Genomic DNA, 23,612 nt, shown 5'->3' on the forward strand with positions numbered 1-23,612 from the left:
AAGTAGCCATTCATTCAACAAATATTTATTAATACTAATATGTATAATTGTGAAAAGTCATTATTATTTTTATAATTATAGATATCCTTACCTTCTCTCTGGAATGGATTTGTAGCATGCATCTTGTTTGTCCACAGATCTCTATTTTCTTCATTGCCTCTATCTACATTTTTGTAGTAAGGTACCAGGCACTGTTCAAGTCTCATATGAAGTGAACCAACTTGTAAATAAAGCCATTGTGAATTTTTTTGCTTGCTTTCTAATTTTACCTCTTTCTAAGTAAGTTATATATTCAAATTGAAACTACATACACTTGTACACATTTCTCATCCATTTTTTCTACATATGCTAATCAAAATTAAATCTCAAGATAAGAACTAATGCACATTTGACTTTAAAAACAAAAAAGTCCTGCTTTGCTTGTCTGGGCTTTTCCCTTCTATTTTTAGGATATTCTTTTATTTACTATTTCCTCACCTTTTTCCCCCTGCAGTCTCACTAAATAAATGCTAGTAGTTTTCAAAATCCCAAAGATGAGAATTCATTCTTTGTGCCATTAGGAGGAGCTCTAAACCACATTGTTAACTTGCTTGCTCTCATTTTTAAACTCAGCCTTTAGACATGTAGGACACCAGGGAACTTTCCAAGCCCTATCACTTTAAGAAGTTATTTTCATTTTCCCATTATTCTGTTCTACTGGGGATCAACTCATCTTGAAGTGTGTATCCTGGAGTCACTTTTATAGCTGCACTGAATTATTCTCTGGTACCTGTCCAGTTTGATATATAAAATAGAAAATAAACTATATTAAGTAAAGCTCAGAAAAAAATCTTTTTGACTTATGTCAATACACAGAAGATAGAATGAAAAATCACCATCAGGGAATAGTGGGGTAAGAAAGTCTTCAAAAAACAGTAGTCTGGGTAGAGGAAACTACCTCCCCACCCCTCCCCCACCCTCCAAGCACCTTTGAGTAAGAGAAAGTACATATGCTCTTCTTTTTTTTGGACACAGGCTGTGAAAGTGGCTCCTAACTTTGAGGTTTTTTGTTTTTTTTGTTTTTAATTTCTATCTTCTGTGAATTGCCACCAGCCAAGAAGATTTTGCTGAACTTTACTTAACATAGTTTTGGTTTTGTTTTCAATAATATAGGCTGCCTTTGAGTAAGAATTTAGAGTGGAAAGAAAACTTATCATCACATTCTCTTTTTTATATGTTTTTGGAATATTCTATCATGAGGATAGTTTGTCTTAAAAATTAACCAAGAAGTTATAGTGGCAACTAGCAATCTTGTTCCCACTTTTAAATAGGTGACCTCAAGTAAAAGTATAAATGATTTCACTGTTGAGGCTGTATGCCATCATTAATTCTTTTTGAGTTATAAAGTCTAACAAAAAGATTAAGTGATTTAGATTTGTGTGGTTAGTAATATCTTATAATTAAGCGTATCTGGCGTAAGCTTTGGGGAAGAAAGACAGTGAGTGGGAAAGAATTTCTGTATTTTGCTATTTGCCATTTTCTGCAGTCTGTTATCCAGATAAATAACTTGATGTTAAAAATTGGCAATTCACTGGCATGGGGATTATAATCCTTAATTTATGACTTTCCATTGAGACCACTTAAATCTGGGAGAAAAAAAAATGAGAAACAAAAAACTGATAAGGTTTAAGGCTTAGATTTTTCTGCGCCTTAGATTTTTCTGCGCCTTAGATTTTTCTGCTTTAGTTTGGGAGTTTTGTTTGCTTTGATTTGGGTTTCTTGTTTGTTTTTTGTGCTCTGTCAATTATAGTAGTTGTAGTTTATACAAGCCCCCAAGAACTAGTTGCCAAAAGGAATAAATCTTTCTTTTCTTTTTGCCATTTTATTGAGATATAGTTCACATACCATAAAATTCACCCTTTTCAAGTGTAGAGTTCACTGGTTTTTCAGATATTCACAAGGTTGTGTAAACTTCACTACTCTTTAATTCCAAAACATTTCATCACCCCAGAAAGAAATCCCTGTACCTCCCTTACCCCCTGGCAACCATTAATTTACTTTCTGTCTCAAGATTTGCCTATTCTGGTTATTTCATATAAATGGAATCATATAGTTTGTTGCCTTTTGTGTCTGGTTTAGCTCACTTAGCATGATGCTTTCATGTTCATCCATGTTATAACATGTATTATGGCTGAATAATCCCTTTTATGTATATACCACATCTTGTTTATTCATCTCTTGATGGATATTTAGGCCGTTTTGACTTTTTGACTGTTATGAATAATGCTGCTATGAACATTCATGTACGAGTTTTTGTATACACAAATGTTTTCAGTTCTCTTAGGAGTAGAATTACTGGGTCATATGATAACTCTGTGTTTAATTTTTTGAGTTGCTGCCAACGTTCCTCCTTTTTGAGGAACTTTTTGGAAAACTGTATTTTCCAAAGCCCTGTGTCATTTTACATTCCGACCAACAAAGTGTGAGGGTTTTACTTTCTCCACATCCTCTCCACCACTCATTATTGTCCAACTTGTAATTATACCCATCACCCATCCCAGTGGATGTAAAGAGGCATTTCCCTGATTATGTTGAGCATGTTTTCATGTGCTTATTGGCCATTTGTATATCTTTTTTGGAGAAATGTCTATTTAAATCCTTTGCCTATTTTTTTTAGTTGTCTTTTATTGTGAAGTTGTAAGAATTCTTCATATATTCTGAATACTAGACCCTTATCAGATATATGGTTTCCAAATATTTTCTCCCATTCCTTTGACATATGAAAGTTTTTAATTTTGATAGTCGATTGACATATTTTCTTTTGTTGTGCGTGCTTCAAGTGTCATAGTTAAGAAATCATTCCTTAATCCAAGTTCACAAAGCTTTACACCTATGATTTCTTCTTAGAATTTTGTAATTTTAGCTCTTTCTTTTAGGCCTTTGAGTTAATTTTTGTATTTGGTGTGAGGTATATGGATATCTAGTTTTCTTTCCCAATTCAATTGTCTTGGCACCTTTCCAAATCAATTAACCATAAAAGTCTGGGTTTATTTCTGGACTCAATTTTATTACATTGACAAAAAGGATAAATCTTAGCTAGAGAATATAGATTAAAATTAGTTCACTGCCTCTGACTTTGCATATAAAAGTCATGATATAACTTTTTTTGTTTCAAATTCTCAAGCATTTTATTATTTCTTATATTCTAAGAACATTAGATCATATCAATGCACAATGGTTACAGATAAATGCACAAACTATAAACTATGTATACTTTTTTTAAATTAAAAAATACAACTTCATAGTGCTTCCAGATATTGCCTCTGAAATAGGGCAATTGGTTAAATCCTTATAATAATCTTTACAAAGTATTTCTTGGAGAAAAGCTCTTTCTTATTCTTCTTTCCCACACCCAACCTCATTCCACAAGTAGGGAAGTCCATTTAGGTTCAATTTTGTTATTGTAACCTTTCATAATTACAGGATGATATATTGTATCAATGAATAGTGTAGAAAGTTAGAAAATGTAGGCAAACAAAAATATCACATTCTTACTGCTCAAAAATACTGTTATAACTTCTTAGTGTGCATATTCTTCCAGATCTTCTTCTATACAAAAATACAGGTGTATTTATATTTTTTAACCAAAAATGAGATTTTACAATCCGTACTAAATAATTGAACCTTCTTTTGCAATCAGTGATCTCCACCTGTCAATTTCAGTAAATTTTTGCTTCATCTCACACCCAGGCCATATTCAGATTTCCCCAACATTGTCCTTTCCATCTGGTTTTTCCAAGCCAATATTCAGTCAAAACTGTTACATGGGGATGTTAATTCCCTTTTAAACATCTCACTGCTACTCACATTTGTTTGTTTATCTTGTGTTTGATAACACTAGCTTGTGTATATCGAAAGTTTTATCTAAAGACCTGATGGATTCAGGTTAAACACTTTTGGCTAGAAGTCATCATAGGTAGTGTAAGCACATCAGAAAACAATGTCTGGTCAACTCTATCCTGTGTGGTGCTAAAATTAGCCACTAGTGATACAGGCTGACTTTTCCTATACATTTCCAGTTTTCACTAGAACTGTATTCTATAGGATTTTTCTTTGGAATGATTCAGATATCCAGTTTGCTATCAAACATCCACCTAAAAGTTTTTACACCATTTAGGTGCAATTTAAGATGCAGATTTAAGCAGTCAAAATTTGGATTGTTTTTCCATTCTTCTAAGAAATCCTAGAACTGAGTTCAGTATTTGTTGATCTGCTAATGGTTTTCAGTGTACCTGCAACTGCCTTCCTACTGGGAAAAATCGGTCCTAAAAATCTGGTGTTGCGTTTTTCAGTCATTCTTTAAAAACCTGGTTTCAGCCTGGATTCAAAAATGCTAGCCACAGAAAAGTCTAGCTATAAAGTAAAGGCCTGCATCTGTCTTTCCTTTCTTGCTTCATTTTCTGACTTCCTGCTCCCAATCCTAAAGGTAAAGAAAATATTGGGGTAGAAGGAATAACTTGTGTCACATCTAATTGAATTCCAACTATACTTTACCCTAAACAAAAAAGAATTTTGAGGGTTTTTGTTTTGTTTTGTTTTGTTTTAGGAGGTACCAGAGCTTGAACCCAGGACTTAATGGGAAGCAGGCACTCAACCACTGAGCTACATCCACTCCCCAATGAGAACTATTTTTTTCGTTTGTCTGTTTGTTTTAATAATGCTTTCTTTTCTTAAAATGTATTTACTTATTTCTCCTCCCATCATTGTTTTGCACTTGCTCCCTGCTCTCTGTGTCTGTCCATTGTGTGCTTGTCTTCTTTTTAGGAGGCACCAGGAACCAAACCAGGGATCTACCATGTTGTATCTCTCATTGTGTTTCCTTGTGTTTATTCTTTGTTGCATCATCTCATTGTGTCAGCTCTCTGTGCCATCCTGTTGCATCATCTTCTTTTTTTTTTTTTTTTAAGATTTATTTATTTATTTAATTTCCCCCCCTCCCCTGGTTGTCTGTTCTTGGTGTCTATTTGCTGCGTCTTATTTCTTTGTCCGCTTCTGTTGTCGTCAGCGGCACGGAAGTGTGGGCGGCGCCATTCCTGGGCAGGCTGCTCTTTCTTTTCACGCTGGGCGGCTTTCCTCACGGGCACACTCCTTGCGCGTGGGGCTCCCCCACGCGGGGACACCCTTGCGTGGCACGGCACTCCTTGCACGCATCAGCACTGCACATGGCCAGTTCCACACGGGTCAAGGAGGCCCGGGGTTTGAACCGCAGACCTCCCATATGGTAGACGGACGCCCTAACCACTGGGCCAAAGTCCGTTTCCCATCATCTTCTTTATAAAGCACAGGAAACTGAATTTGGGACCTCCCTTGTCGTAGGCGGGTGCCAAACTGCTTGAGCCTCATCCACTTCCCTTGTTTTTTTTAGGAGGTACCAGAGATTGAACCCAAGGCCTTTTACATGGGAAGCAGGCACTCAACCACTGAGCTAGACCCACTCCCCGCAAGATTTTATAGTCAATAGTTTAAAATGAACTTTTAATGTAAAATGAATATCTGTATGACTATAACTATTCCTTCAAAATATTTATCATCCTGGAAAAAAAGAAAAAAGAAATATATATATATATATAGGTTGGATTATAATCATGGGCTCCAATTGAGCCACAGTGAGTTCAGTTGACATTTCCTGCACCTCACCTGCTGGGAAAACCTGGGTCACCAGGGGTTCTTCATATCTGTGCTGCCCACCAAACTGCTCACTTCTTGTATCCGGGGAATGTAGTGCAATGCTCTCGCCCTGAGTTCTTCCTGCCTGTGTTCATCCTCAGCACCAGCTCTCAGACCAGGCACTGCTGCTTTTGAACTCACCACTGTGTCCCAGTGGGGCTGAGCCCGGGTGATTTTGAGCTGAGGACTTTTTCTTTCCTGGAATTCCCCATTGGGGATCAGGGAAGCCTGAGGTTGAAATGACTTACAGGGCCTTGTGCCAGACATACTTTGTTTTATGTTGAGGTAATTTTGGTAGTTTCATGGGGAGCAAGGGGAAATCCAGTTGTTATTAGGGCCTCCTGATTATATTTCTGCTTAGTAACATTTTTAAGTTTGCCTGGGTAGAGGCTTCCAGCCTCAGATGAAGCTGTGAGCTTTACATGTGCACGTGTGCACGTCTCTATGTTGTGCCTCCCTTTAATGAACACACATAAACAGGGTGTCCATCTCTCTTCATGAGAGTTTAGGCATCTGGCACAAGAAGCATGCACAGAAGTATGAAACTGGAGAGTTGGCGGAGGAAAAGATATTCAAGTCCGACTGATTGCTAACTGCCTAACTTGAGAATGAATTTTCTCCCATTTGACCTCCAACGAAGTACCTTTAACATTACTTTACCTGTCAATAGGAAACCTAAAAGAGAAGAGCACCTGAGTGAAGAAGCCATCAAGGTGATCGCCAGCCTTCCTGACTTAACGTTCATGCATGCCAAGGTGTTGATGTTCCCAGCCACGTTGACACCTGCCACAAGCGCCCAAGACAAGGCAGACTGATAACTGCTGTGAACTGGACACTTTCAATTGCTTTGCCTTCCTTCTATCCCTTCCTGCCATCAAAAGCATACCTGCTCTAATTAAAAAAAAAAAAATTCAAGTTCAGCTGATTTGTTGGTAAGCCGCACTAGAAAGGTATACATAGTAATGTATATTTATTTACATACTGAAGTCCTAAATTTATATTAGAAAAAATGTAAATAATCGGGGGTGAACATTTTTGAAGATTATTCTTTTTGTGTTGCTGGGGTGTATACATTTATGTCTTTGTGAAATACACTGGTGGTGTCCTTCTTACAAAACTTTTGAAATAAAAAAAGAAAATTAAAAACTCAAATCTCCACTGTCTGTGAAATCCCCTTCAGTCTTTTCAGATTGCATTGAATGTCCTATTAATTTTTCATATCATTTGTTGACTTACTTTTGCTATCATAAATAATCTCCAAAGTCCCCCCTCCTTTTTTTTTTTTTAATTTTGTGTGTAGTGGGTTTGTTTCAGATCTGGCTTTTGTTAACATTTTGGGCTCTTTTTTAATCTTTTCAATCTGGCATATTGCTGTTTGACCTTTTGCAAGGTACTTTCATTGATTTCTCTTTTGTTATAGGGTATGGATCATTGTCACAACTCAATTGGAGGGGTTTCAAGAGATTGTGTCTGTTTTAAATCCATTTGATTTGGAGAAGGACCAAATTATATGAATGTCTTACAATGAAATTTACTTGTTACTGATTTTTTTTTGTTGTTCTCTTGTACCACTATTTTTTGAGGATTTTGCACAGTGTAAAATGACATAATCATAGATTGCTATGGTTTAGGCTGTATATACAGTAAAAACTATGGGTTTTAAATGTTTGGGGAAATTCCTATGGAAAAAAGAGAGACATGTAGAAAACCTCTAACAAGGTTAATGTGCATGCCCAAGGTCTTTTGAGATTTCAGTGTGTAAATTTCCTTTTAGCTTACACAGAAATAAAATCATTTAAAAGAAATTTGACCTGATGTCTTTTTCATATCTGAGGGAAAATGTAGTGAGTTTGAATGTGCACTTCTACTCAATTTTAATGTTTCTCAGTCCTGAGGAAATGATTTGGTAGGGCTTCTACTTTTTTGAAATCAGAAAGAATTAGAATCCAGTGCACAAGAACTGGATCAGTACTTTTAGTAGCTGAGCTGTTTTTATATGTAGAACATGAGACCCTAAAAGAAATTCCAGTGATTGATTATTACATATCTTCATCTGAATATTGGTAAGTAGTAATTAAATAGAATTTGTAGGGAATTTTTTCCTTTCCAAAAAAAAAGTAGGCATGTAATTAAAAAGTGAGTGGAAAATTTCTAGAATAAGATATTATTAATAGATATTGTTTCAGCCTAAAATTATATGACATTTCATAAGGAATAGGCAGGCCAACGGGGCTCACCCCATCTGCAGAGGCTTTGTACCCATGAAATCCTTTTCAACTTAGATCCTTGACAAGGAGTCCTGTGTTGCCACCTGGATTACTACATGGCCATTGGAACAATTGCCTGAATGTTATGTAGGTATGCCCTGGAAAGATGAGATGCTTATCCAGTCCATCTCCTGCCATTCCCCAACCTTTTTGTCTTTTTCAGAGAAGACATTCCTTCAGAATAGTCACAGGTGTTGGTGCTGGTAGACTTCCCAAAATATTCCTCAGCAGAACTGAGGAGTAGAACTTCAGGGGCTACTTCTAGTGTATGTTAGAATAAATTGTGGATTGGCAGCTGTTGCCAACCTAAGTTCAAAGCCCATTTATTGACTGTGTTAATGTGAGTAGGTTAATCAACTTCTCTGAGTTTTAATTATATTATCTGTAGAAGTAGGAATGATATTCCCTGCCTTGTGGGGTTGATGTATTAAGTGATACATGTAAAGCCTTTGTCACCTTAATAGTTCAAGTAAATAAAACAGCAGAACCTGTGAAGGCTCCTGGACTTTGGCTAGATTCAAGAAGCAGGGATGGAGAAAGGGCCACTTATAGTATCACATCGTTAGTTATATCATTTTAAAAGATCAAGCGGGTATTCCAGCCAAAAGTGGCCTGGCTTTAAAGCAGCGGTTCTTAAGCAGATTTCAGGAGTCCATGAGCTTGAATTAAATAATATTTAAATACATGCCAATGTTGAGTGTCATAAAACTCTTCTGTTCCATTCTGAAAACGGGTCCATGGAACAAAAAAGGTTAAGAACCCCTTCGTCTCTGAACCACTTTTTTTTAATTTTTTAATTTTTTATTTCTCTCCCCGTCCCCCCTTCCCCCCCCCCCCCCCCCCGTTGTCTGTTCTATTTGCTGTGTCTTCTTTGTCCGCTTCTGTTGTCAGCAGCACAGGAATCTGTTTTCCTGGGAATGTGGAAAAACAAATGCTAAAACAAACAGAGGTAGGGAGATGCCTGGTAAGCTAGAAGGTGCAATGGAGTAGACGAGGAGTTGTGTACTCTAAACAGCTTTGCAATGAACTAGCCCTAAGATCTTCAATAAATCCCAGGTCTTGTGTACTTAATCCATAAATGAGGGATTGGAGTCCATAGAATCAAAAAAGCTGAAGTAGGAAGAGTTCTTAGAGAATCATAGAATTTTAGGGTTAGAAGGATCAGCTGGTCCAGTTCTTTCCAAACTACTCCAAGGAGCTCTGCGGTAGCATTCCAGAAGGTCTCAGACCCTGCAGTGAAGGGGACTGTCCAGTAGTAATATGGGGCTTACGTATTTGATGGGAAGGTGATTGTAGAAGATTTCATTTGATAAAAAAGTTCTGTTGCTACCAAAAGTTGGAAGCCCATGATGATTACATTCTCATAGTGGGGGAAAGAAGCCTAGGTAAGGAAATTGACTTGTACAAGGTTACACAGTTAAAACCAGAGGCAGGGCCTGAATTCAGCTTTCCTGACTCAAGCTTTTCACTTACACCCTCTGGTGTTTTCCCTCTGAATAGGTGCCATTCCAGCCACTGCCTAAACACTTGCAGGAATTCCAGATGGTCCCAGGATATCTCTCTCTTTCTCAGACACACATGCATACATGCATACACAGGGTTTGTTGGGCAGCCCTGATTGTTAGGGCTTCTACTGAGTAGAAGTCTGTTTAGTTCCATTTATCCTTGGCCAAGCTGCACAGAATAAACTTAATCCCTTTTCCATAAATATCTGAAGACCACTATCATGTTCCCTCATCCCACCTTCCACCAGGTCCCCCACCATGACATGGTTTCCAGGCCTTTCTCATACACATCATTCTTCTTTGGATGTTGTTCCAGTTTGCCAAAGTTCCTTTTCAAACCAGCTCCTCAGACTGGACCCCAGGCTGGACCTAATGTTTCCTCTTCACTGGCCTGGGGCTCACTTTGTTTTACTTCTCAGTGTAACCTAAAATCACACCACCATGTATGGCAATGACACTGCCTCTTTAACGCATTGCATTAACAGTTTTTCAGCCCTAACTGCCACCAAGCCAGATATTCTCCATCTTGGAGTCTGAAAACAGGATTTTACATTTATCCTTTTACAGTGTTATTCAGTTAGCCTTGTACCCTGGTTTCAGAAGCCTTCCCATCTCATCACACCTTCATCAGACCTTCCAGCTCATAGTCTGCCCTCCTTCCTCCACTTTGACATCCACAGATTGATAAATACCCTCTGTGAGCCACATCACCAACACAGATGTCAGCAAGGGCCTCCCTGCAGCTCCTTTCCCAGGTGCTGGGGACACTCAGCTGTGATGCCCACCTTTCTCCGTCTTACCCACAGATCCTAAGAACAAAGGCCTCAGCAAATTCAGTCCACTGTGCTGATGGTGTTTCATGGGCCATCCTGAGCATTTCCATGGATGATCTCCAACGCCTCATCCAATGTGAAAAATTCTGTGACCTAGTGCTCCAAAGGGGACGTAAAAGTGATTAAACAAGCAGAAGACAAACCAAGGGGGGTCACAAGAAGATAACTCCTTAGGATAGTACCTGGCACACAGTGAGCACTCACATACTTTTTAAAGTGAACTTTAGTTCAAATTCAAGATCTAATTCAAAGTCAACTAGCAAGATGGCAGTGGAGTAAGGAGCTCCTAGAGTCAGCTCCTGCTAGTAAACAACCAGGGCTATCTGAAGCTAGCTGAAGCACCTGTTTGGGGGCTCCAGGACACCAGAAGAGCATCCTGCCACAGCCTTCAAGGAATGGAAGGAGGAGACTGCCTATCTGCAGAGAAGACTCGTGAATAGAGCACTCCACGTCATGGAAGCTGGTGCCCATCCTCCACTGGAGGCACAAGTCACCTTGGGAGCTGTTCCACACCTGGAACTGGAAGCTCCATTTCCCAAAAACCAGGGAGGAGGAGATGGTTGGCCACTGATTTTGGCTACTGATTAGTAGACTCGTCTGGCTAAGGTATAACCCTGAGAACAGCTAGGGTGTGTGAATCTATCCAAGTCAGAAAGAGGCCGGTGGCCACCATCTTAGCTCCATACCTGGCATGACAGGACCAGGACTGAAAATCACGTGATGGTAGGAACCAGTTTTTTTCATCCAGATCAGCCTGCAGCCATAGCCTAGGCTTCCACCCTACCTCTGGCAGGGAGAAGGCTGGGGGGCCCTGCACCAGCCTATCCAGGTAACTGCAGATACCGTTGGCTGGCACAGATTGAACAATCGGCAGTCGACCAAGGCAACTGCAATCATCTTGGACTCGCACTGCATAGATTGCTGCTCACACCTGCAGCTCCTTCCTTGCCCAAGGCAGGGAGAAAGGGGCATGAAGCCTTATCAGTCTCTCTGGGCAACTGCAGTCCAAGCCTGCAGGACTTGGGTTATTCCACACATCTGTGACTATATCCTAGCCCTGGCAAAGGAGAAAGTTGGGAGAAGCTTCATCTGTCCCTAAGGCAATGAGGGCAGCTTGAGCCTCCACTGCTTATAGCACTAACTACATCCTTGGCTCCTACAGCACAACCTGCAAGGGAGAAAGGGCAGGAAGCCCTAAACGAGAGAGAAAAACTGCACCCAGAATAAATACTCTAGTAAGCCAGATGCCAAGACACCAACAAAAAAATTACAATCCACACCAAGAAACAGGAAGCTATGGCCCAGTTAAAGGAACAAGATAAGCCTCCAGATGGAATAAAGGACTTGAGACAACAAATCATAGATGTTCAAACAATCTTAGTAAATTCAATGAGATGGCTAAAGAGATTAAGGGTATTAAGAGGACATGGCAGTGGGCAGGGAGAAGACATTGGATGAACACAAAAAAGAATTTGAAAGCCTACATAGAAAAATAGCAGCTCTTATGGGAATGAAAGGCACAATAAATGAAATTTTTAAAACATTGGAATCATATAATAGCAGATTTGAGGAGGCAGAAGAAAGGATTGGGGAGCTTGAAGAAATGGCCTCTGAAAGTGAACATACAAAAAAACAGATGAAGAAAATAATGGGAAAAAATTGAACAAGGTCTCAGGAAACTTAAAGACAGCAAAATACATGTCATGGGTGTCCCAGAAGGAGAAGAGAAGGGAAAAGGGGTGGAAGGAATATTTGAAGAAATAATGGTAGAAAATTTCCCAACCCTATTGAAGGACATAGATATCCATGTCCAAGAAGCACAACATACTCCCATCCAAAAAAATCCAATAGACCAACTCTGAGACACATGGTCATCAGAATGTCAAAATGCCAAAGACAGAGGGAATTCTGAGAACAGCAAGAGAAAAGGAACGAATAACATATAAGGGGTACCCAATAAGTTTAAGTTCTGATTTCTCACCAGAAACCATGGAGGCAAGAAGACAGTGGTTTGATATATTTAAGAAAACTTCCAGCCAGGAATCTTATATCTGGCAAGAATGTCTTTCAAAAGAGGGTGAGATTAGAATATTCACAGATAAACAGAAACTGAGAGAATTTCTAACCAAGAGACCAGATTTTCAGGAAATGCTAAAGAGTAAGCTAGAACCTGAAAAGAAGAGACAGGAGAGGCCTGTAAGAGAGTCTAGAAATGAAGGCTATATCAATAGAAGTAACCAAAAGTGTCAAAAGAGTGGGGAAAATAAAATATGACCAATAGAACTCAAATAGTCAGGAATAAACCAATGATGTGAAGAACTTGTATTCAGAAAAATGCAACTTGATGTTAAAAGAAATCAAAAAAGGCCTAAATAACTGGAAAAACATTCCATGCTCATGGATTGGAAGAGTAAATATCATTAAGATGTCCATTCTACTCAAATTGATATGCAGATTCAAGCCAATCCTGATAAAATTCCACCAGCATTTTTTTAAAAAATTGAAACATGATCGTCAAATTTATTTGGAAGGATAAGGGGTCCTGAATAGCCAGAAACATCATAAAAAGGAAAAGTGAGCACTCATTACCAGACTTTATATCATTATCCAGCTAGAGTGGTAAAAACAGCATGGTACTTGCATAAAAACAGACACATAGACCAATGGAACCAAATTGATGGTTCAGAAACAGACCTTCACATGTATGGTCAAGTGATTTTTGACTAGCCTGTCAAACCCACACAGCTCAGGTAGAACAGTCCATGCAACAAATGGTGCTGAAAGACTTAGATATCCATAGCCGAAAGAAGGGAAGAGGACCCCTATCTCACACCTTATCCAAAAATTAACTCAAAATGGATCAAAAACCTAAAAATAAAAGCAAGAACCTTAAAACTTCTGGAAGAAATTGTACAAAAGTATCTTCAAGACCTGGTGGTAGGTGGTGGATTCTCAAAGAAGATAAGAGGAGAACTGAGATGGACTACTGATGTTTAATGTATGAAGTTTTAATTAGCTTTAATGTAAAAGTGTGGAAATGTATAGAGTGGATGGTAACACGTAGTGAGTAACAGCTAGTTTATAAATGGGAATGTGACTGAAAATGGTAGTCTAAGGAAGTAAATGCCAATTGACAGAATGCTAGAGAATAATCTAGGAACTGAATAGCACAGTAAACCAAGAGGAGGATGAGAATTTTGGTTGATGGTACAGATGCAAGAGTGTCCTTTGAGAGCTAGAGCAAATGTACATCACTACTGCAGGGTGTTGGGAATGTGGAGAAGCATGAGAAAAATACAACTGGAGTGACCTATGGACTGTGGTTAGCAGTAATAATAAAATATTCTTGCATCAATGCAAAAGATGTAGTGTGTTGATAATGAGGCAGTAAGGAAAATGTGAGCCAAATGTACACTATGGACATGGTAACAATCAGATGATATTATCTTAGCTGTAGCAAATGTTCCACCACAGTGTGGTGTGTTGATGGAGGGGTGATGTTTGGGAATTCTGCACATGTGCATGATTGTTTTATAAGTCTACAATGTCTGTCATAAAAAATATATTTAAAAAATTATAATAGGGTGGGTTGGCGGAAAAACATATGAAATGTAAGATAAGGACTATGATTAGTAGTCAGATTTTAACAATATTCTTTCATAATTTGTAAGAAATGCTCAGAACAATGCAAGGTGTTGGTGGAGGGTTGATGTATGGGACTCCTGTATGATGTTATGCATGCTTGCTTTGTAAGTTTACAACTTTTACTATACACTTAATTGTTTATGTATGTTCATATGTAAATGAAATAAAGATAATAATAGGGTTGGTTGGGGGGGAAATTCTTTGGTTAGTAATAATATTTTTTTTTTTTTTTTTAAGATTTTTTATTTTAAATTTCTCTCCCCTTCCTTCTCCCCACCCCAGTTGTCAGATCTCTGTGTCTATTTGCTGCGTGTTCTTTGTCCACTTCTGTTGTTGTCAGTGGCTCAGGAATCTGTGTTGCTTTTTGTTGCATCGTCTTGTTGTGTCAGTGCCATTCTTGGGCAGGCTGCAATTTCTTTCATGCTGGGTGGGCCGCTCTCCTTATGGGGCACGCTCCTTGCACATGGGGCTCCCCTATGTGGGGGCATCCCTGCGTGGCAGGGCACTCCTTGCATGCATCAGCACTGCGCATAGGCCAGCTGCACACAGGTCAAGGAGGCCCAGGATTTTAACCGCGGACCTCCCATGTGGTGGACGGATGCCCTAACCACTGGGCCAAGTCCGCTTCCCAGTAATAATATTTTGACAATGCTTTTTAATCATTAATTTAAAATGTTTAACAACAATGCAAGGTATTGGTGGTAGGGTGAGTTATGAGAGTCCTGTATGACGCTATGTATGTTTGTTGTGTAAGTTCACAACTATTGCTATACATTTATTGTTTATGTATGTTTATGTGTGAGTGATAAACTTCAATAAATTTTTAATAAACAATTCAAAAAGCAGCTTAACTAATTCAAAAGGCAGCTTAACAACTTATGGAAACATTACTACGAAAAATTCTGTACAGGGATTTTATCTCATCTAATTCTAAAAACAAAGTCAGTTATTCCTCCAGTGTTCAGAAAGATACACAGATGGACATCAATCGGTTAAATGACAAGATCAAGGTCTCCTTGTTAACAAAAAAAAATGAAGAGGAAGAAAAAAACACTAATCATACTCATGTCTCATAAAACTGAACCCCATATAATTTTTTTGGGCTTTAGCACTGATAGAGTACCTCCTCTGCCTTTGCTACAAAAATATTACAATATTATTAACTATAGTCTATAAGTTACATTAGTTATAGTTTTCCCATGTATCGCCATATCCTTAACACATGTAGTAGAAGAACATGCCTGTATTTATATTGTTTTTTAATGGTTTTCTTAAATCAATTTTATTGATACATATTAATAAAAGCATACAATTTATCCAAAGTGTACAATCAGTGGTATTTGGTATAATCACATAGTTGTGCATTCATAGCTTCAATCATTATTAGAACATTTTCATTATTTCAGTAATTTTTAAAAAAACAAACAAGAAAATTCTTTTTTTTTTTAAGATTTATTTTATTTATTTCTCTCCCTGTCCCCCCCCACCCCAGTTGTCTGTTCTCTGTGTCCATTTGCTGCATGTTCTTTTTGTCTGCTTCTGTTGTTGTCAGCAGCATGTCAGCGGCACGGGAATCTGTGTTTCTTTTTGTTGCATCATCCATGTTGTCATATGCTTTACGACTTCATTTCTTCTTAACAGCTGCATAATATTTGATTGCGTGAATACACCACAGTTTGTTTATCCATTCATCAGTTAGTGGACACCTGGGTTGTTTCCATCTTGTGGCGATTGTGAATAATGCTGCTATGAACATCAGTGTGCAGATGTCTGCTCGTCACTGCTCTCAGTTCTTCTGGGTATATACCCAGTGTATACCAGTATTGCAGGGTCCTGTGGCAAATCTATATTCAAATTCTTTAGGAACTGACAAACAGTCCTCCACAGTGGCTGTACCATTCTACATTTCCACCAAGAATAAATAAGTGTTCCTATCTCTCCACATCCTCTCCAATACTTGTAGTTCTCTGTTTTTTTAATAGTGGCCATTCTAAATGTATGAAATGATATCTCATTGTGGCTTTAATTTGCATTTCTCCCATCACTAGTTGAACATTTTTTCATGGATTTTTTTGCCTTTTGGATTTCTTCTTTGGACAGTATACTCAAATCTTTCGTCCATTTTTAAAGTAGATTGCTTGTCTTTTTATTGTTGAATTGAAGCATCTCTTTATATATCATGGATAGTAAACCCTTACTGGATATGTGATTTCCAAATATTTTCTCCCATTGAGTTGGTTGCTTTTTTGCCCTTTTGACAAAGTCCTGGGAGATGCAAAGTGTTTAATTTTGAGGAGGTCCCATTTATCTATATTTTTTCTTTTGTTGTTCATATTTGGGTGTAAGGTCCAAGAAACCACCACCTACCACAAGGTCTTTAAAATGTTCTACTATATTTTCTTCTGGTAGTGTTATGGTCCTGTTTTCTATATTTAGGTCTTTGATCCACTTTGAGTTGATTCTTGTATAGGGATTGAGATAGGGGTCCTCTTTCATTCCATTGGTTATAGATACCTTTTTCTCCCAGCACCATTTGTTGAAGAGACTGTTTTGTCCTGTTAGCATGGACATGGTAGATTTGTTGAAACCAGTTGGCGTAAAGGCATGAGATTTTTTTTCCTGGACTTTCAATTCTGTTCCACTGATCGATGTGTCTATCTTTATGCCAATACCATGCTGTTTGACCACTGTAGCTTTATAATATGTTTCAAGGTCAGGCTGTGAAATTCCTACCACATCGCTCTTCTTTTTTAGAATACTTTTGGCTATTCAGTTGCACCTTCCCTTCCAAATGAATCTGAACCCTTTTCTATTTCTGTATAGCAGGCTGTTGGAATTTTGATTGGTATTACATTGGATCTATAAACCAGTTATGGTAAGTGTGGCAGTTTGGTATTATTTATGAACCCTAAAAAGAAGAGAAGGATTGTGTTTATAAATTGGTCTGTTCCTCTAGGTGTGATACCCTTTGATTGTATTAGATTCAGCTGAGATGTCTTTGATTCAGTTATACTAGATTAGGGCTTTGATTCAACCACGTCAGTAGGGCATGACTCGGGGTTGAGTCCCCATCCCCTTGGTGGGCTGATATAAATGGTCACTCACTCAAGAAGAGACACAGAAGAAGACACAGGAAGACAGAGAGCTCCACAGGCACAGCAGAGAAGAGAATTTTGATCCTGTGGCCCTGGGAAGAGAGTTGAGCCATTTGCCTGATAGTTTGCAGCTGGACAGCTGATAAGGCCTGCACGGACACAGGCCCTAGTCTAGCCTGTAGCTGAGAGAGAAGGCTGAACCCTCGCAGAGATCAACAACCATCTTTGGTGAGAAAGTAGCCCTGAGTTGGACTCTTCAGGGCTTTGTAACAGTAAGCTTTTACTTCAAAGAAATACACTTTATAAAAGCCAAGAGATTTCTGGCGGTTGCATCAGCACCCCTTTGGCTGACTAATACAGTAGGAGCGACACCTTCATGAGATTTAGTCTTCCAATCCATGAACACAAAATGTTTTTCAACTTGTTTAGGTCTTCATTGATTTCTTTTAGCATTGCTTTGTAGTTTTCTCCATATAGGTCCTGTACTTCTTTGGCTAAACTGATTCCTTTGTTGCTATTGTAAATGCAAATTTTTCCCTGGATTTCTTCCTCAGATTGGTCAATATGAGTGTAGAGAAATATTACTGATTTTTGCATGTTGATCTTGTATCCTGCCACTTTGCTAAACTCATTTATTAGATCAAATAGCTTTGTCATAGACATTTTAGAATTTTCTAAATATAGGATCATGTTATCTGCAAATAATGAGAATTTTACTTTCTCTTTTCCTATTTTGATATCTTTTTATTTCTTGTCTAATTGCTCTAGCACAATGTTGAATAACAATGGTGACAGTGGACATCCTTGTCTTGTTTCTGTTCTTAGAGGAAAAGCTTCCAACCTTTCCCCATGAGTATAATGTTGGCTGTGGGTGTTTCAAATATGACTTTTATCATATTGAGGAATTTTCCTTCTATTTCTTTCTTTCAAAATGTTTTTATCAAGAAAGGATGCTGGATTTTGTTAAATGCCTTTTCTGCATCAATCATGATGATCACGCGTTTTTTTCCCTTTATTTTGTTAATGTGGTGTATTACATTAATTGATTCTCTTATGTTGAACCACCCTTGTTTACCAGGAATAAATTCCACTTGGTCATGATGTATAAGTCTTTTGATATGCTGTTGAATTCTATTTGCAAGTATTTTGTTTAAATTTTTTGCATCTATATTCATTATAGAAATTGGCCAGTAATTTTCTTTTCTTATAGTATCCTTATCTGGTTTTGTTATTAGGGTGATGTTGGCTTCATAAAAGGTGTTGGGCAATTTTCCCTCCTCTTCAATTTTTTGGAAGATTTTAAACAGGATTGGTGTGAATTCTCAAAATGCTTGGTAGAATTCATGTGTAAAGCCATCTAGTCCTCAACTTTTCTTTTTTGGGACATTTTGGATGACTGATTCCATCTCTTTAAATTGGTTTATTAAGTTATTGTATTTCTAGTAGCATCAGTGTAGGTTGTACATTTCTAGGAATTTGTCCATTTCATCTAGGTTGTCTAATTTTTTGGCATACACTTTCTCATAATATCCTTTTTATTTCTGTTGGGTCAGTCACAACTTCCCCCTTTCATTTCAGATTTTTTATTTGCATCTTCTCACTTTTTTTCCTTTATTAGTCTAGCTTGAGGTTTGTCAATGTTATTGATTTTCTCAAGGAACAACATTTGTTTTGTTTTTTTAAATTTTTCTCGATTGCTTTTTTGTTCTCAATTTCATTTCTTTCTGCCCTGATCTTTATTATTTCTTTCCTGCTGCTTGCTTTGGGAATGGTTTGCTGTTCTTTTTCTAGTTTCTCCAGTTGTTCAGTTAGATCTTTAATTTTAGCTCTTTCTTCTTTTTTAATATAAGTGTTTAGAGCTACAAATTCCCCTCTCAGGACTGCCTTCGCTGCATCCCATAGTGTCTTTTTAGGCTTCAATCTTCACATATTTTTTTAAATTTATTTACTTTAATTTATTTATTTATCCCCCCCCCTTGCAGCTTGCTTGTTGTCTGCTCTCCGTGTCCATTCACTGTGTGTTCTTCTGTGTCTGCTTGTCTCCCTTTGTTGCATCATCTTGCTGCACCAGCTCTCCATGGGCATGGGTCATCAGCTTTCCATGGGTGCAGGCCAACTTGCCTTCACAAGGAGGCCCTGGGACATGAACCCAGGGCCTCCCATATGGTAGACAGAAGCCCAATCGATTTAACCACAGCTGTTTCCCATCCCACAAGTTTTGATAAGTTGTGTTCTCTTTATCATTCATCACAATATATTTACTAATTTCACTTACAATTGCTTTTTTAACAAACTGATTATTTGGGTGTGATTGTTCAGCTTCCACACATTTGCAAATTTACGTCTTTGTCTATTATTGATTTCCAGTTTCATTCCATTATGATCTGAAAAGATTCTTAGTATAATTTCAGTCTTCCCATATATACCGAGAGCTGCATTGTTACCTAACATGTGGTCTATCCTGGAGAAAGATCCATGAGCACTTGAGAAGAATGTATAACCTGCTGATTTGGGGTGCAATGTTCTTTATATGTCTGTCAGGTTCAGCTCGTTTGTCATATTGTTCAAGTTCTCTGCTTCCTTGTTCATCTTCTGTCTAGCTCTTCTATCTAATGATGTGAGTGGTGTGTTGAAGTCTCCAATTATTATGGTAGAGATATCTATTTTTCCTGTCTTTCACCAGAGTTTGCCTCATGTATTTTATGGCACCCTGGTTAGGCACATAGATATTTATGACTTTTTTCTTCCTGGTGGATTGTCCCTTTTATTAACATATAATGGCCTTCTGTATCTCTTATAACCTTTTTGCATTCAAAGTCTGTTTTGTCTGACATTAGTGTAGCTACCCCTGCTCTTTTTTGGTTACTGTATGCATGGAGTATCTTTTTCTAACCTTTCTCTTTCAGCCGATTTGAATCCCTGAGTCTAAGTTGAGTCTCTTGTAGGCAGCATGTAGCTGGCTCATGTATTTTTGTCTATTCTGTCAGCCTGTATCTTTTGATTGGGTTGTTTAATCCATGCACATTCAATTATACTACTGTAAATGCATTATTTACTTGCACCATTTTATTCTTTGGTTTTCATATGTCATATCTTATTATCATCTGTCTTTTTACTCTTTTTGCTATCCTTTCTGCTGTCCTTTCTTCTATGCTCTCTTCCAAGGCTCTCTCTCCTGTGTTTTTCTTTCAGGCTGTAAGGCTTCCTTTAATATATTTTTTTTAATTTTTAGATTTACTTTATTTGTTTACTTCTTCCCTTCCCCTGCATTGTTTGTGCTCACTGTCTGCTCTCTGTATCCATTCAATGTGTGAGCATCTTCTTTTTAGAAGGCACTGGGACCCAAACCTGGGACCTCCCATGTGGGATGGATGTGCCCAATGGCTTGAGCCACCTCTACTCCCCACGTGTGGCCTCTCATTGTGTTTCCTCTTTGCGTCTCTTCATTGCATCATCTCATTATATCATCTTGTTCATCAGCTCACCGTGTCAGCCTGTCACATTAGCTTGTTGTGTTGCTTATCTTCTTTAGAAGGCACCAGAAACCAAACAGGACCTCCCATGTGGTAGGTGGGTGCCCAACTGCTTGAGCTACATCCACTTCCTGCTTCCTTTACTATTTCCTGCAAAAGTGGATTCTTTTCTATGAACTCTGTTTTTGTTTGTGAATATTTTTATCACCTTCATATTTGAAGGACAACTTTGCTGGATAAAGAATTCTTGGCAGGCAGTTTTTCTCTTTCAGCATCCTAATTGTATCATACCACTGTCTTCTTGCCTCCATGGTTTCTGACAAGAAATTCACAGTTAAGTCTCACTGGCCATCCCTTCTATGTGATGGTTTTCTTCTCCCTTGCTGCTCTCAGAATTTTCTCTTTATCTTTGATGTTTGACATTCTGAGTAGTATGTGTATTAGAGTAGGTCTACTCACACTTATTCTTATGGGGGTATGCTGTGTTTCTTGGATGTTAAGTTCATTTTATAGTTGGGAAATTTTTAGCTACTATTTCCTAAAATGCTCTTTCTGCTCCTTTTCTCTTTCCTTCTCTTTCTGGAACTCCCATGACATAAATGTTGTTGTGTTTCATGTTATCATCCAACTCCCCGAGCCCCTGCTCTATTTTTTCCATTCTTTCCTCTTTCTGTTCAATGTCAGCTCTTCAATGTCAGCTATTCTGTCTTCTGTATCACTTATTTTTCTTCTATCACATCATGCCTGCTGTTGTTGGACTCTAATGTGTTTTTATGTCACCTATCATGTTTTTCATTCCCATGAGTTCTGTTACTTTTCTATTCCGGTATTCAAATTCTTCTTTGTACTTGCTCAGTGTCCTCTTGATGTCCTTTATCTCTTTAACTGTATTGCCTTTCAAATCATTAATTTGATTTTGGAAATTTGTGGGCATCTTGTTGATTAGTTATCTCAAATCCTGTGTCTCTTCTGGGGCTTTGATGTATTTCTTTTCTTGCACCATTTCTTCCATTTTCTTAGTATGGCTTGTAATTTTTTGCTGATGTCTAGGCATCTGATTAGGAAGGTGAGATTACCCAGATACTCAATTTCTTTCTCTTTCATAGGGATTTTTTTTTTTTAATATAAACATACAATTTTATCTTTCATAGGGATTTAGAGGCAGGAGGATTTGTGTTCCTGCCATTTTTTGATTCTTGGTTCAACCTGTTCTGGGTCTTTAGGATTGTCCCTGTTAGTTGCTCAAATTCAGGCCCTGGACCCAGTAACGGGAGGCAGACTCACTTCCAAAGGACTTGGGGAGGGAGGCTGTAAAGGCCAGGAAAAGCATCTCATTTAATTTCCTCATATGCACTTCCTTGGTCTGCCAGCAGAAGGCGCTCTTAGACAGCTCTCTCAGTTTGGAGTGTGTTTGGGGCAACATGGACTGAATCAGTGTGATAGAGGATCCTGCCTGGAGGCTGAGCGCCTCATAAATCACACTTTCTCAGAGGCAGTTCTCCAACCTTTGCTGGTAGCCCCCTCCCTTTTCCTAGGTAAGAAATAATTCCACTTCCCTCTGCATCCTCAACAACCAGTCCTGGTCAGTAGAAACAGAGATTGAGAGGGTTGGGTCTCTTTAGTCCCTTGCTGTCTCCCAAGGCAAACAATGGTGACCCTCCCCCCAAAAAAAACACACACACCTGGAAGCTCTCGTGGAACACAGCAGACCAAATTTGTGCGTTCGGCTGTCCCCTTTCCTGGAGAGATGGATCCCTGGGGCTCTGTATCCACCAGCCCCAAGGCCTGAAAATTCAAAAGTGTCCATAGGCTGGGGGAGGATGCTGGTAGCTGCAGCTGCAGTTTTTAACTGGCAGTTTTATTGTTGCAGTTCTTTTCCTTTGTCCCTCTCTCTTCTGGGTGGTATTTGGCCTTTCCCTGGTATCCTAAACACTAGATGATTTTTTTCCAGGCCATTTCTACTGGTCCTCAGAGAAGAGATCCCCGTGTCTTTGTAGTCTGCTATCTTCCCAGAAGTCCTCCTGTATTTATACTGTTAACCACAATCTTCATCTACCACCAAAATCACTGTTGTACAGTCCCTAGATTATCCTCCAGCTGTCCTCCAACTACCATTAAACCTCCCTAGACTACCCATTTCAGCTGCAATCACATCCATAAATCAGCAGTGTTTGTTGTACTCATTATAATGCTCTATCATCAACTCTATCCATTACCACATATTTATTTTTTTTATCATCATTCAGCCAGGTCAGTATTCTCTCATTGATGGTGCAGATAAGAGAGAGATTGCAGGAGCAGAGAGTTGTCATCCTGAAGTAAGTAAAGAAAGTTAGCCTGCTCACAAGAATATTCAAGCTGCATCTGTTATGTTTCCATTATCCATCAGTTATCTATCAATTGTCCATCTGAGGGCGGCAATTTGTATCATTCAACATAATAATCTTTTGTTTTAAATTTACTTCTTCCAAAAACTGCTCCTTTCCCTCATTCTTAAAAGATCAGGATTTAGGGAATAAAATGATGGTCACCTTCTTTAGACCTGGAATTATTTGGGGAACTCTGGCCTTAGCTCCTTTGGCTTTCATCCTTCTGACCGGAGCCCAGGTCTCAGGTCTCCCTTCCGAGGGTCTCTCTCTAGGGTTACAAAGGACCACAAGAGCTAAGGAGTAAGAATGAGGAGACCTTGTGGAATCAAAGCTGTGCCTACCTCAGAAAAGGGGGCTGCTCTGGCTTCTATAAAGTATTTCCTCTATTAGCGTCCTCCACCTAAGCAGGGAGCAAGTGTTCTTGACCGAGATCCTTGTCCTTGGTGCTCCCTTTTCTACCAGCCCCCTGGCCACCCCCACCTAGGGGTCCCACGGACTCTTGAAATTAAGCGTGGGTGCTACAAACCCACGCTCTCACCTGCCTCCCCCCCTCCCCACCCTGCACCGTCCCCTGCCACACTCGCTAGCCCTGGGGGCTCTAATCTCTGTTAGAGGCCTGAACTCCAGACTCACTCCCGGCCAGCTCCCCTTCCTAACCTACCTTCTAACTGCCGCCTGCCCTCCGCAGGCCCTCGGGGCTCCGTGCGATTAGGTAAGAG

At 38.9% G+C, this 23,612-nt stretch overlaps 1 protein-coding gene across 4 annotated transcripts in view; it reads left to right on the plus strand.

Annotated features, from left to right (window-relative positions):
* The window catches only part of AFTPH (aftiphilin), a 64,293-nt gene extending 56,782 nt beyond the window's left edge, over window positions 1-7,511 (plus strand). For all 4 annotated transcript variants that reach the window (XM_058278677.2, XM_058278676.2, XM_058278678.2 and 1 more), the window contains one exon: window positions 6,377-7,511. In XM_058278677.2, the coding sequence (XP_058134660.1) occupies window positions 6,377-6,521 (145 nt within the window). In that variant the 3' untranslated portion in view covers window positions 6,522-7,511. The remainder of the gene's footprint in view (window positions 1-6,376) is intronic.
* Window positions 7,512-23,612: the final 16,101 nt, after the last annotated feature.

The sequence above is a fragment of the Dasypus novemcinctus genome, chromosome 17 (genome assembly GCF_030445035.2).
Source record: "Dasypus novemcinctus isolate mDasNov1 chromosome 17, mDasNov1.1.hap2, whole genome shotgun sequence".
NCBI classification, from domain to species: domain Eukaryota; kingdom Metazoa; phylum Chordata; class Mammalia; order Cingulata; family Dasypodidae; genus Dasypus; species Dasypus novemcinctus.